Source organism: Podarcis raffonei, chromosome 2 (assembly GCF_027172205.1).
Source record: "Podarcis raffonei isolate rPodRaf1 chromosome 2, rPodRaf1.pri, whole genome shotgun sequence".
In the NCBI taxonomy this organism is placed as follows: Eukaryota; Metazoa; Chordata; class Lepidosauria; order Squamata; family Lacertidae; genus Podarcis; species Podarcis raffonei.
The window spans coordinates 120,199,789-120,212,628 of record NC_070603.1 but is presented as its reverse complement, the minus strand read 5'-3'; the positions used below and the strand labels follow the sequence as shown (position 1 = coordinate 120,212,628).

Here is a 12,840-nt window from a genome sequence, read left to right as displayed (position 1 = left end):
AAGGTCTGGTTTTAACCTTTAAAGCCCTATACGGCCTAGGACCCTCGTACCTACGGGACCGCCTCTCCTGGTATGTCCCAGAGGAACTTAGGGTCTTCAAACAAAAACATCCTGAAGGTCCCAGGCCACAGAGAGGTTAGGCTGGCCTCAACTAGAGCCAGGGCTTTTTCGGCTGTGGCTCCAATCTGGTGGAACACTCTGTCACAAGAGACCAGGGCCCTGCGGGACTTGACATCTGTCCGCAGGACCTGCAAGACAGAGCTGTTCCACCAGGCCTTTGGTCAGGGCACAGCCTAACTCACTCCTTTGGCAATCTTCACAGAACTTTAGCCTAATGGTTGCCATCAATTTGATTTGAATTAATTTTATAATGAAATGATTTTAGAATGTTGTACTATTTTATTGTTCCAGTTACAGATAGGTAGCCGTGTTGGTCTGCCATAGTCAAAAAAAAATTTTTCCCCTTCTAGTAGCACCTTAAAGACCAACTAAGTTAGTTCTTGGTATGAGCTTTCGTGTGCATGCACACTTCTTCAGATACACGAAGAAGTATCTGAAGAATTTTATTGTTGTTAGCCGCCCTGAGCCCGGCTTTGGCTGGGGAGGGCGGGATATAAATAAAATTTATTATTATTAATTTCTAAATTAAAGGAAAAGTCAGTGGGTATCCTTAAAAAAATCAAGTGAGAAGAAACATTTTATTTTGTTTTGGACATTTTTAAACTTTCCAGGATGGCTTTCCAAACAAGAATAACCACAAAACAGCAAAAAGCAAGACTTTACACACAGACAGGAGCAATGAAACATCTCCAAAATGCCAGAGATTTTAAGAACTCTCTCTATAAAATTACAAAAAGTTGAGATAGAAAAGCATAGCTTTTTTTCACTCTGCAGGAGAAAGGATCAGAGGTCTAATGAAAGATCTTTCCACAAGAATAGCATTTAGAAAGTTTATCCCACACCTGAATTTGAAGAGCTTAATTCCAAAAGGGGCTTAAGTCAATTGCGACCATAAATTTATTTCTGACTAGGTCCTTTCTGAGTGCAAACACGATTTTCAAGGCTTGCTAACACAGTAACTTAGGCCCAAAATTTATACAAGATTCCACCCCACCCCCCGCCCCGTATTGGTGGGACTCACGGCAACATCGACAGGCCAAAACTGGATTTTTGGGGGGTCAAAATTAAGTCCCTTTTGGAATGAAGCTCTTCGTTTGTTCATGAGTAGTTATGAAGTTCGTTGTACACTAACAAAATTGGGCATCACCCATGTGAGTTCTCTGATGTGAAGAAAGGTCCCAACTTTGATAGAAGCTCTCTGGTTTGTATCCAACCAAGGCTACATTCACACCATATCTCCGATTTACTATGATGCGGCTTTATACAGGCAAGGCTTCCCCCAAAGGATTCTGGGAGGTGCCATTTATTAAGGGTGCTGAGAGTTCTTAGGAGACCCCCTGTTCCCCTCACAGAGCTACAATTCTCACGAGTGTTTTAACATGCCAGCTCCCATAATTCTGTGAGGGAAGCCATAATTGTTTAATGTGGCACCATAATGCATCAAATGAATGGTGTGAATCGTAGAGTTGGAAGGGATCCTGAGGGTCATCTAGCCCAACCCCCTGCAATGCAGGGATCTCAACTAGAGCATCCATCAGAGATGGCCACCCAACCTCTGCTTAAAAACCTCCAAGGAAGCAGAGTCCACAACCTCCTGAGGGAGACTTTTCCACTGTCCAACAGTCAGAAAGTTCTTCCTGATGTTTAGTCAGAATCTCCTTTATTGGAGGTTGAAGCCGTGGGTTCAAGTCCTACCCTCCAGAGCAGGACAAAACAAGCTTGCTCCCTATTCTATGTAACAGCCTGTGGCAATCACACAGGGTCCCCGAACGTTTAACTGTCTATTGATCCCTGTGCCACCACTGTGCTCGCTTCCCCGCTGCCACCAACCAGTTACTCTCTGGTAAAACACTGAGTCCAGACAGTTGTAAAAAAGTGAACAACAACAAAAAAGAAAGTTTATTTTACAAACATTAACAAGTTTATGGTTTCGCAGATAATATTCCTGTCAGTATCTTAACTTTAGTTTCCTTACCGGCCTATACCTTCCTAATACCTTCTGACTGAATATCTCAACTGTTTGACTGACTCCTCTTAACGAATTCTCTCATTCTCTCACACCAGACTAGCCCAACCCACAGACTTATCTTCTCTGTCTCTTCTAAGTCCAGACTGTCTTCTCAACAACTCTAACTCTAACCCCTAAAAAACCCTCTGTGCTTAAACCTTATGCACAGTTAACTCTGCCCCCTGGGTTCCTATTGGTTAGTCATTTTACAATTAGTTAACCCTTTTCCTATGAACCCAGTATGATGTCACACACAGAGGAGGGCAAACGCCACACAGCCCTTCAGATCTTTGAAGATGGCTATTGTATCTCCTCTCAATCTCCTCTTTTCTAGGCTAAACATACCCAGCTCCTTCGACCGTTCCTCATAAGGCTTGGCCTCAGAGTAGACCCATTGCAAGTAATGAATCTACGTTAGTTAGGTCCACTGGCTGACTAGCATTGGCTTCAACTCTCCTTGCAGTCTCCATTTCTATGGGTTCTCTCCTCTGTGACTCCGTTGATGAGACGCAAGGTACTTACTAGTACTAAAGCTCTTTCCACACTCGAGGCATTTAAAGGGTTTCTCCCCTGTGTAGACAGTTTGATGTGAAATAAGGCTAGTACTAAAATAGAAGCTCTTTCTGCACTCTATGCATTTAAATGGCTTCTCCTCTGTGTGGATTTTTGGGTGGGAACTGAGGTACTAGCTATTATTGAAGCTCTTTCCGCACGCTGAGCGTTTGAAGTATTTCTATTTCGTGTGGATTCTCTTATGTGAATTGAGGTTGGGTTAGGGTTAGGGTGAATTCTCTGGTGTGAACGGAGCTTTGTGCTGTCGCTAAAGCTCTTTCCGGGCATTTGTACAGCTTCTCACCCATGTGAATCTTTTGATGCGATGAAAGGTTGTGTCTCCTACTAAACCTCTTCTTGAACTCAGGGCATTGATAGGGCTTCTCTCCCGTGTGGATTCTCTGATGAAGAGTAAGGTATTCATAAGGGCTGAAGCTCTTCCCACACTCCAGGCATTTATACGGATTCTCCCCGGTGTGGATCCTGCGATGGGAAGTGAGGGTGGTGCTCCGACCGAAGCAATCCAGACATTTTAACAGTTTCTCCCCTGTGTGGATTCTCAGGTGCCTTTTGAGGGTTGATCTGTAACTTAAGCTCCTACTACTGTCTGAACATTTAAAGCAGGGGTGTCTAACTCAAATTCATTGGGGGCCGCATCAGCAGTTTGGTCACCCTCAAAGGGCCGGTTGTATCTGTAGGACTTACAGTACAGGAGAGAAGGGTTCAGGCAGCTGTTGGATCTGTCACATCACAGGATGGCATGCGCTCAATATAAAAACAAGTGGAGGTTTCCTGAATGCATGTAAAGTGGAGGTTTCCTGTGTAGAACGGCCGGCGCTGCTAGAGGGCAGACATTCTCTGGCTTGTAGGCTGCCGCGCATGCGCTGAAGAGGCGGCTTTCTTGTGTCAAAAAAAAAAAAAGCGAGTATAAAAGGTGAAGACTGGCGGCCGGCGGCGGCTACACGGGCCACATGACGAGGTCTGGCGGGCCGGATTCGGCCCGCGGGCCTTGTGTTTGACACCCGTGATTTAAAGGATTTCTCCCCTGTGTGGATTCTCCGATGAGCAGCAAGACTCGATTTCGAACCAAAGCTTTCCCCATACACTAAGCACAGAGTCCTCTCCTTTCCTCCATCCATGTTTTCTTGGATTTCCAAAATGTCACCGTCTTCAGAGGCAGGGGATTTATTCTTCCTCATCTCATTTCCTTCCGTACGTGTGATTTGGCCTCCCCTCTCTTTGCAACTGGTTAGTTCCAAGGCACCTCCATGTGACTCTCCTTCGTTCTCACTCTCCCAACATTCACCGGGAAGAAAGAGACACAATTATTTGGTAAGGCCCCCAAAGAGAAAAGGAGCATGAAATCAAGGAAGAAACACAATCGACTGCTGTTGTGAGGGACATGATAGAAGAGGGGGAGAACAGAGAGAGACACAGGAAGCAACTGACATTGGGGGAAGGGTTATACAGTGGTACCTTGGGTTACAGACGCTTCAGGTTACAGACCCAGAAATAGTACCTGAGGCTAAGAACTTTGCTTCAGGATGAGAACAGAAATTGTGCGGCGGCAGCGTGGCTTTCCTGTGGCCTTCAAGAGCAAACTAAGGATCTGCTTGCCTTCTTCTCTGGTGGAGAATGGGCAACCTTTGGCACAAGAAGTGGCAGAGCAGGAAACAGACACATTGGGGTCTGGGCAGGCTCTCTGCCAGTGGCGAACAATGGCTTGGGCAAGCCTTATAGTGAATGACACACATGGGGTGGAATAGGGCTGGGGGACACCAGTGGGCAGCTTCTGACAAGGCAACACAGACAGTGGCATGAGCCTGAACAGCAGCAGATCCCATGGCTGCAAGGAAGCAGAAACACACAAGCTCAGCAAGGCAGGGGGAGAGACGTCATCAGAGGAAGAGGCTGTTTCCCCCCTGAACTCCTCTCTTATCGGACCTATGAAAGATGCCATCTACAATTGAATCAGCGCAGTTCACATCCGTATCCTCACCTTTCACTGGAACAGGATTCCCACACTTGGGTTTCCGGTTCTTTCTGGACTACAACTCCCATCACCCCCAGCTAGCAGTATTAAGGGATGATGGAAATCGTAGTCCAAAAAACAGCTAGAGGCCCAAGTTTGGGAAAGCTTGAACTAGGGTATTTTTAACAATTCTGGATGCTCTTCTGTAAAAATAGATCTAAAAAACTGCATTTAAAACAGAATCTGATTTTTTTAGCATTGCGTGCTGGATAAGGCTGGATAAGGTTGATTTCTTTTTGCAGTCTAGGGTACAGCAGCTCTCTGCCCAGGAATTCCCAAGAATGGCTTCTGCCTTGTCACGGGAAGTGCAAGCATTTTAGTGAATGACAAACATGGGGGGACCAGAACACAATCATTGTTTTACTTTCTGTAGGAGTTATTTGATATGAATAAAGATCTTCCCACACTCCAGCCCTTTCTAAGATATAGAATCATAGAATCATAGAGTTGGAAGAGACCACAAGGGCCATTGAGTCAAACCCCCTGCCAAGCAGGAAACACCATCAGAGCGCTCCTGACATATGGTTGTCAAGCCTCTGCTTAAAGACCTCCAAAGAAGGAGACTCCACCACACTCCTTGGCAGCAAATTCCCTTGTACGTGTTCTTTACTGTTTAGGAAGGGAGCCCCTGTCACTGAAGTTCTTTCCATACGCCAAACATTTCTAAGATTTCCTTCCTGTATGATTTCTTTGGTGCCTATTAAGGCCGCTACTCTGACTGAAGCTCTTTCCACACTCTGAACATGTATATGGTTTCTCTCCTGTATGACTTCTTTGGTGTCTAGTAAGGTGACTCCTGTTCCTGAAGCTCTTTCCACACTCGGAACATTTATATGGTCTGTCCCCTGTATGAGTTCTTTGATGCAACATAAGGGACCTACTGCAAATGAAGCTTTTTCCACACTCCGAACATGTATACGGTTTCTCTCCTGTATGAGTTCTTTGATGCAATGTAAGGGAGCTACCACGACTGAAACTCTTCCCACACTCCAAACATTTATACGGTTTCTCTCCTGTGTGCACTCTTTGATGCAAGGTAAGGGTGCCATTCTGACTGAAGCTCTTTCCACACTCCAAACACGTATATCGTTTCTCCTGTATATGAATTCTTTGATGCAAGGAAAGGGAGTAGATGCGACTGAAGCTGTTGCCACATTCCAAACATTTATAAGGTTTGGTGCCTCGATGAGTTTGTTGATGTCCAGTAAGAGCACTGCTGTGACTAAAGCTCTTGCCACACTCAGAACATGTATATGGTTTCTCCCCTGTATGAATGTGTTGATGCAAGGTAAGGTCACTACTTTGAGTGAAGCTCTTTCCACACTCTGAGCATGTATACGGTTTCTCCCCTGTATGAGATCTTAGATGGAAGGTAAGGCCGCTACTTTGAGTGAAGCTCTTTCCACACTCGGAACATGTATATGGTTTCTCTCCTGTATGAATTCGTTGATGGGAGATAAGGGAACTACTCTGACTGAAGCTCTTTCCACACTCCAAACATTTATACGGTTTCTCTCCTGTGTGTACTCTTTGTTGATGTGAGGTTAGAGCTGACCGACTACCCAATCTCTTTCCACACACTGTGCATTCATGCTTTTTCTCCTCTCTGGGAATTTGGTTTTCACCACCCTGAGACATACAAGAGTCACCCTCTGGCTTCTGCTTTCGTCTCCCCTCTCGCCTTCTGCCTCCATCTTGACCTCCCAGCGTCCTTTGCTCCTCCTCCTTTTTGGATCCTTTCGGTGACACTTCTGATTGTTCCCCTTCTGCCAGCATCCCTTCAACATCTCCTGATGGAATAAAAAGGCAAACTGATGAAATGCTAAAGGAGCGTCTTCACCCCAATCATTCAGTCAGGACACAGAGATCCAGGTCCCAGGGCCTTGTGGCAGTTCCCTCACTGTGAGAAGGGAAATTACAGGGAACAAGGCGGAGGGCCTTCTTGGCAGTGGTGCCCACCCTGTGGAACACTATCCTTCAGATGTCAAACAAATAAATAACTATACAAGTTTTAGAAGACATCTGAAGGCAGCCTTGTACAGGGAAGTATTTAATGTTTAATATTTTATTATGCTTTTGTATTTGTTTGAAGCCAGCTAAAGTGGCTCGGAGAACCCAGTCAGATCCGTGGGGTACAAATAATTAAAAGTATGAATGTTAGTATTATTATTTATTGAGTTTATATACTGCCGTATACCCAGAGGTGTCAGCATGATTCACAGAAAAGATCACAGAATAAAAACATTTTTGCATGGCGCCTAAAGTTGTATATTGAAGGTGCTAGGTGAACTTTCCTGGGGAGAGCTTTCCACAGACGGGGGGTCACTGCATAGAAGGCCCTGTTATTGTGTTGCTACTCTCCATACCACTTGAGGAGGCCTGACCACAAAAGAGAGCCTGAGGGTCCAGGTAGGTTCATACAGAAAGAAGCAGCCCTTGAAGTATTGTGGCCCTGAGCCATTAAAGGCTTTCTAGGTCAAAACCAGCACTTTGAATCGGGCCCGGAAACTATTTGGTAGCCAGTGCAGTCAGACCAGGATGGGGGTAATATGCTCAAACCACCTTGCTCCAGTGAGCAACATATCTGCTGAATTCTGCACTAGCTCAAGTTTCCAAACTGTCTTCAGAGGCAGCCCTACGTATAATGCGTATCTAAATCTAACCATGAAGTTACCAGAGCATAGACAACGGTAGTTAGACTATCCCTGGGCCCAGGGGCGTACCTGGGCCACCAGACAAAGCTGATGGAAGGCACTCCAGGCCATCTGAGCCTCGAGCGACAGCAAAGGATCCAGGAGAACCCCCAAGCTATGAACCTGCTCCTCCAGAGAAAGTGTAACCCCATCAAGAGCAGGCAAGCTTCCAGGCATCTGTTCTAGGGAACCACCCACTAACAGCGCCTCACTCTTATCTGCATTGAGCTTCAATTTGTTGGCTCTCATCCAGTCCATTATGAAGGCAAGACACTGGTCCAGCACTTCCACTGCCTCACCAGCAGATAGGAAGGAGAAATAGAGCTGAGTGTCATCAGCATACTGCTGGCAATGTACTCCAAACCTCCAGATCACCCCACCCAGCAGTTTTATATAGATGTTAAACAACATGGGGGATTGGATTGAGTCCTGTGGAACCCCACATTGAAGGTTCCATGGGGCTGAAAAGCATTCCCCAAGTAACACCCTCTGGGAACGACCATCCAAGTAATACTCTGGTTTCTCTTCAGATCGTATAAATTTTTCGACCATCCAAGTAGGACTGGAAGCACTGCAAAGCCAGTTCAGAGAGCTGCTCCAGAAGGATACTATGACCGATAGTATTGAAAGCCACTGAGAGGTCAAGAAGAATTAACAGGGACATGTTTCCCTTGTCTCTCTCATGACAGAAATCAACATACTGTACAAGGCAACCAAAGTAGTTTCTGTGCCAAAACCAGGCCAAAACCTGATTGAAATGGATCCAGAAAATCAGTTTTTTCCAAAAGCACCTGGATCTGGTCTGTGACTACTCGCTCCAGAACCTTGCCCAGGAAAGGTTAATTAGCAACTGGCCGGTAGTTAGTTAGGATTCAGGAATTCAGGGAATGCTTCTTAAAGAGTGGTTTTACCTCTGCCTTCTTCAAACATGGAGGGACCACCCCCTCTTGTAAAGAGGCACTGATCATCTCCCTGGCTCAGCCAGCTGTTCCCTCCCTGCTGGATTTTATCAGCCAAGAGGGGAAAGGGTCTAGAATGCAAATGGTCACTCTGACTGATCCAAGAACCGTGTCCATATCCTTGAGCCTTACCAAATGAAAAAACTCATCCAACACAACAGGACTAGAATGTGCTCTGGACACCCCATGAGACTCATGTGCTGTAACAGCAGAGTCAAGGTCTTGGTGGATACAAGCAATTTGATCGCCAAAAATGCGTTGCAAACAAGTCACAGCCAGCTACTGCTGGTTCTACTCCTCCTTTGGGCCAGCCTGTAAAAGGCCCTGTACAAACTGGAAAATCTCTGCCAGACGACATGATGAGGGTGCAATGGAGGCAGAAAACTATGCCTTCTTTGCTGCCTTCACTGCCACTAGCTAGGCTTGATAATGAGCCCTTACCAGTGTTTGGTTTCATTAATTCGGGTCTTTCGTCCACTTGTGCTCAGTCTCCCAGCTTGGAGTGTACCAGGGGGCCAATTGGGCTCCACAAAGTGGGCGAGGACCCTCTGGGGTATTCATATTATTAGTAGTTGTATTACCAGTACTATTATCATTATTAGCCTGTCTGTATAAGGCCTCAGCCATGGCTTGTTTTGTTTATGTTTTGATAATGTACTTTTAGTTCTTATATTGTAATTTTATCATGTGAACGGCCCTGAGGCCTGTTGGTATTGGGAGGTATATAAATTTAATAAGTAATAGTAAAATCAGGCCGGATAAAAATGATTGCAAGTTCCAGGGGGAGCCCCAGCAGAAGGTTTTTCAATGCTTAAGGGTTTGCCTTGACCCCAAGCCCTATGGGGAGCCCAAGGAAGGTCCCCCACCTGCCAGAGTTGGCCTGCAGGGAGGAGAAAGATCTGCCCTTCCATTGGGAAAAGATGTCCTACCCCCACACAAAGGGGGAAACACCTATAAATGAATCATTTTAGCTGAATTATATACAGAATGCATTAATTATGGCAAATGCAAATATTATGGGAAATACCCTTTGCAAAAGCGTGGGCATTAGGAGAAATCTACACCAAAATGCTGACCAACTTTCAAGAGGTTGAAATAATGTAAAATTAAATTATTTAAAATTAACACTATTTAAAAATAATAACGTGAAAATCTGGGTAAATTGACGACTAGAAAAAGGAAGACAGAAAAAACTTACATTGCCTAATGGGGTTCTTTTTCATCCATCCCCACACTCCCTCCAGCTGCACCCCCACTCTCCCTCCCCTTATAATGCATAATAATAAGACGCACCTCCGGCGCCTCCGCGAGAAAGTACGGCCGCCGCCATGACCAGCAACTGACCCCCACCCGCGCACCAAAGCGAGACAGGAAGCGGAAGCTCCTATTCTCCCGGCAGCCTTTTTTCCCTCCGCTCTAGGAATCTCAGCTCTTTCGCCGCTGCTCTTAACCGTTTCGGAGCCGAGCGGCAGGAGCCTCTTGACTTCTCCGGGCAAAGAGCGAGGAGAGGCGCTGGTCTCGCCTTCAGAAAGACCCGCTGGATCAGCTGCACGGGAGCCCCAAAACGTTTTCTAAACTATTTATTATTATAATTATTTTCAATTTTCAAATTAACAACGTTTTTTCTTTTGGTACATACATATCCAATCCAAATTTGCAATAATTGCCTTCCCCCCTTTCCATTCCCCCCTTTTATTCTCCTTGCATTACAATATATTACAATTACTATATATTTCCTCAATTAATTTCAACCTATTTTCTCCCTCCTAATTCTTAGTTCATAAATGTTACATCAAACCTGCGAATGTTTTGACTTTTTACAGTGTTCTCTAAAATAGTTTATAAAGTTTTCCCATTCTTGATTGATTTTTTTCTCGTCTGCTCGGTAAGTTTAGCCGTTTCGACATAGTCAATCATCTTAGTTATCCATTCTTCTTTCGTTGGGACCTTTTCTTCTTTCCACATCTGGGCTAGTAGCATCTGGCCCCTGTAGTCGCATAAATAAACAGTCTCTTTTGCTTCCTTGGCATTTTTTCTCCTATTACACCTAGTAAAAAAGCCTGTGGTTTTTTTAATATACGTAATTTTAAGAATTTTTAAAAGTTCATTGTATATCATTTCCCAGAAACCCTTTACTTTTTTACACGTCCACCACATAGGGGAAAAATTACCTTCCTTATCCTTACATTTCCAGTATAAATTAGAGGTATCTTTATACATTTTAGCAAGCTTTACTGGAGTGAAATACCATCGGTACATCATTTGCATATAATTTTCTTTTAATGAACTACATGCTGTGAATTTTAAAATCTCTTTGCACAGTTTTTCCCATGATTCAACCGGTATATTATAACCTATATCTTTTGCCCAATGTATCATTACAGGTGAACCTCGAAAGATTAGAATATCATGGAAAAGTTCACTTATTTCAGTAATTCAACTTAAAAGGTGAAACTAAGATATGAGATAGAATCATGACATGCAAAGCGAGATATGTCAAGCCTTTATTTGTTATAATTGTGATGCTCATGGCATAAGGAATCCAAAACGGAGGTGTTCAGGAGCCAAGGTTTGACTGTATTTGCATACCATTTTTATATTATTATAAACATTAAGAAGAACTGCTTGATCAAGTCAGTGTCCCTTCTAGGGCAGCATCCTGTTCTCACAGTGGCCAACCAGAGGGATCCAGAGGGCAGGATCCGAGCAGAAGAGCCCTCTCCTCTCCTGAAACTGGTATTCAGAAGCATTGCTGCCTCTGATAATAATAATAATAATAATTTATTATTTATACCCCGCCCATCTGGCTGGGCCTCCCCAGCCACTCTGGGCGGCTTCCATAGAAACCAAAAATACAGTAAAATATCACACGTTAAAAACTTCCCTGAACAGGGCTGCCTTAAGATGTCTTCTGAATGTCAGGTAGTTGTTTATCGCTTTGACATCTGCTGGAAGGGCGTTCCACAGGGCGGGCGCCACTACCGAGAAGGCCCTCTGCCTGGTTCCCTGTAGCTTTGCTTCTCGCAATGAGGGAACTGCCAGAAGGCCCTCGGCACTGGACCTCAGCGTCCGGGCAGAATGATGGGGGTGGAGACGCTCCTTCAGGTATACTGGACCGAGGCCGTGGGTGAAGAAAATATAGTGAATAGAATCATAGAGTGGAAGGGCCCTGTGGGTCATCTAGTCCAACCCGCTGCAATGCAGGAATCCATGATGATGCTGGCATCCGTCTGTCTCGGGAGACCATGGAGGAGTGTGCCTTTGGGGGTGAGGTCAAGATGTTGGGAGAGTTGCAGGGCCTTCTCTGGCTGTAGAGACCAATATGGGGGACATGTTTATTTTATGACCTATGGATCCCTTTCGCTCAGATATGGGGGGAGGGGGAATCAACTCAGCAGGGGGAGAGAGAGAGAGAACATTCCTGGAAGGGGTGGGCACAGTGTAGGAAAATAATGCATAGATAAGGAAAAAACAGAAAAATGTGAAGGGGTGCTGAAATTGCGCTCAAATAATATTGAGGGCACAGGTGAAAGGCAAAGCAAGTTTCTAGCCCTCTTGCTTCAGAATGAAGAGCTGTTTAAATAGGAACCAAGGAAGCTGCCTAGTCCAGAACCAGACCATTGGACCATCTAGATCCGTGCTGTCTGCACAGATTGAAAGCATGTCTCCAGGTTTCAGGAAGGGATGATTTCCCAGCCCAGCCGGAAGATGTCGGGAATCGAACCTGGAACCTTCTGCACTCAAGAGCCACTTTCGCCTTTTAAGAGACACCACCCTCAGAATTCACCAGCCACCACAGATCTCTGGGAGATACCAGGATGAAACTGTCTCACCTGCTGCTGCTGCTCCTCTGCCTAGCTCAGGAGGAAACCTTCTGCCAGGGCCACCGCCTGGGAACTGGTCTCCGCTCCCTGATCCTTCACCCAGTTCTCCATCTCCAGGGGGAGGACAGCCAGGAATTGCTCCAGGACCACCAGATCCAGGATCTGAGCCTCGGTGTGTCTCTCTGGCTCCAGCCACTCCCTGCAAAGGCGGTGGAGTTGGCTGCAAACCTCTCAGGGTCCTGGGCCTCCTGGTAGCAGGAATGCCTGAATCTCTGGCGCTGAGCATGTGAGCTGAGGGCGTCCCCATCCAGGAGGGTCTTCATAGCTCTTCCCAGGATCTCCCAAATGGGGCACTTTGGGGATTTGGACAGCAGCCTCCAATATGGCTGAAGGATTGTCCCCTGCAGCCTCTTTTCCTATTCTTTCCAGGTTCTGCTTCAAGCCAAAGGCTGGCCAAGTGAGTGTGGACCACAAGGGGCCTCAGCTAGAGGCGGGGGAACCTCAGGTCCTGCTTCAAGCTGCTCTGGGTTAGAGCAGGATCCGGCCCCAGCCTCCCTGCTTGCTTCCTTCCATGCATCCAACCTCTGCAGCCTCTCTTCTGCAAAAGAACCATGTACAAGGCAGGAGGGAGGAGGGGCGCTTGTCCTGAAGG

The 12,840-nt window shown here is 45.8% G+C and overlaps 1 protein-coding gene across 7 annotated transcripts; it reads right to left on the bottom strand.

The window, feature by feature from the left end:
* Window positions 1–4,833: 4,833 nt before the first annotated feature.
* LOC128409402 (zinc finger protein 239-like) lies at window positions 4,834–12,837 on the bottom strand. 7 transcript variants are annotated; one of them, XM_053379862.1, is made up of 3 exons: window positions 12,198–12,833; window positions 6,302–6,502; window positions 4,834–6,214 (listed from the first exon to the last, which is right to left on the bottom strand). In XM_053379862.1, exons 1-3 carry the CDS (start codon window positions 12,493–12,495, stop codon window positions 5,376–5,378), a joined length of 1,338 nt encoding a protein of 445 aa, XP_053235837.1. In that variant the 5' UTR covers window positions 12,496–12,833; the 3' UTR covers window positions 4,834–5,375. The 7 variants fall into 7 exon arrangements, with proteins under 7 accessions (XP_053235837.1, XP_053235842.1, XP_053235836.1 ...); XM_053379867.1 differs by adding an exon at window positions 10,163–10,351 and having other exon boundaries at window positions 4,834–6,502; window positions 12,198–12,271; XM_053379861.1 differs by having other exon boundaries at window positions 4,834–6,502; window positions 12,198–12,837.
* Between the last annotated feature and the right edge of the window lie 3 nt (window positions 12,838–12,840).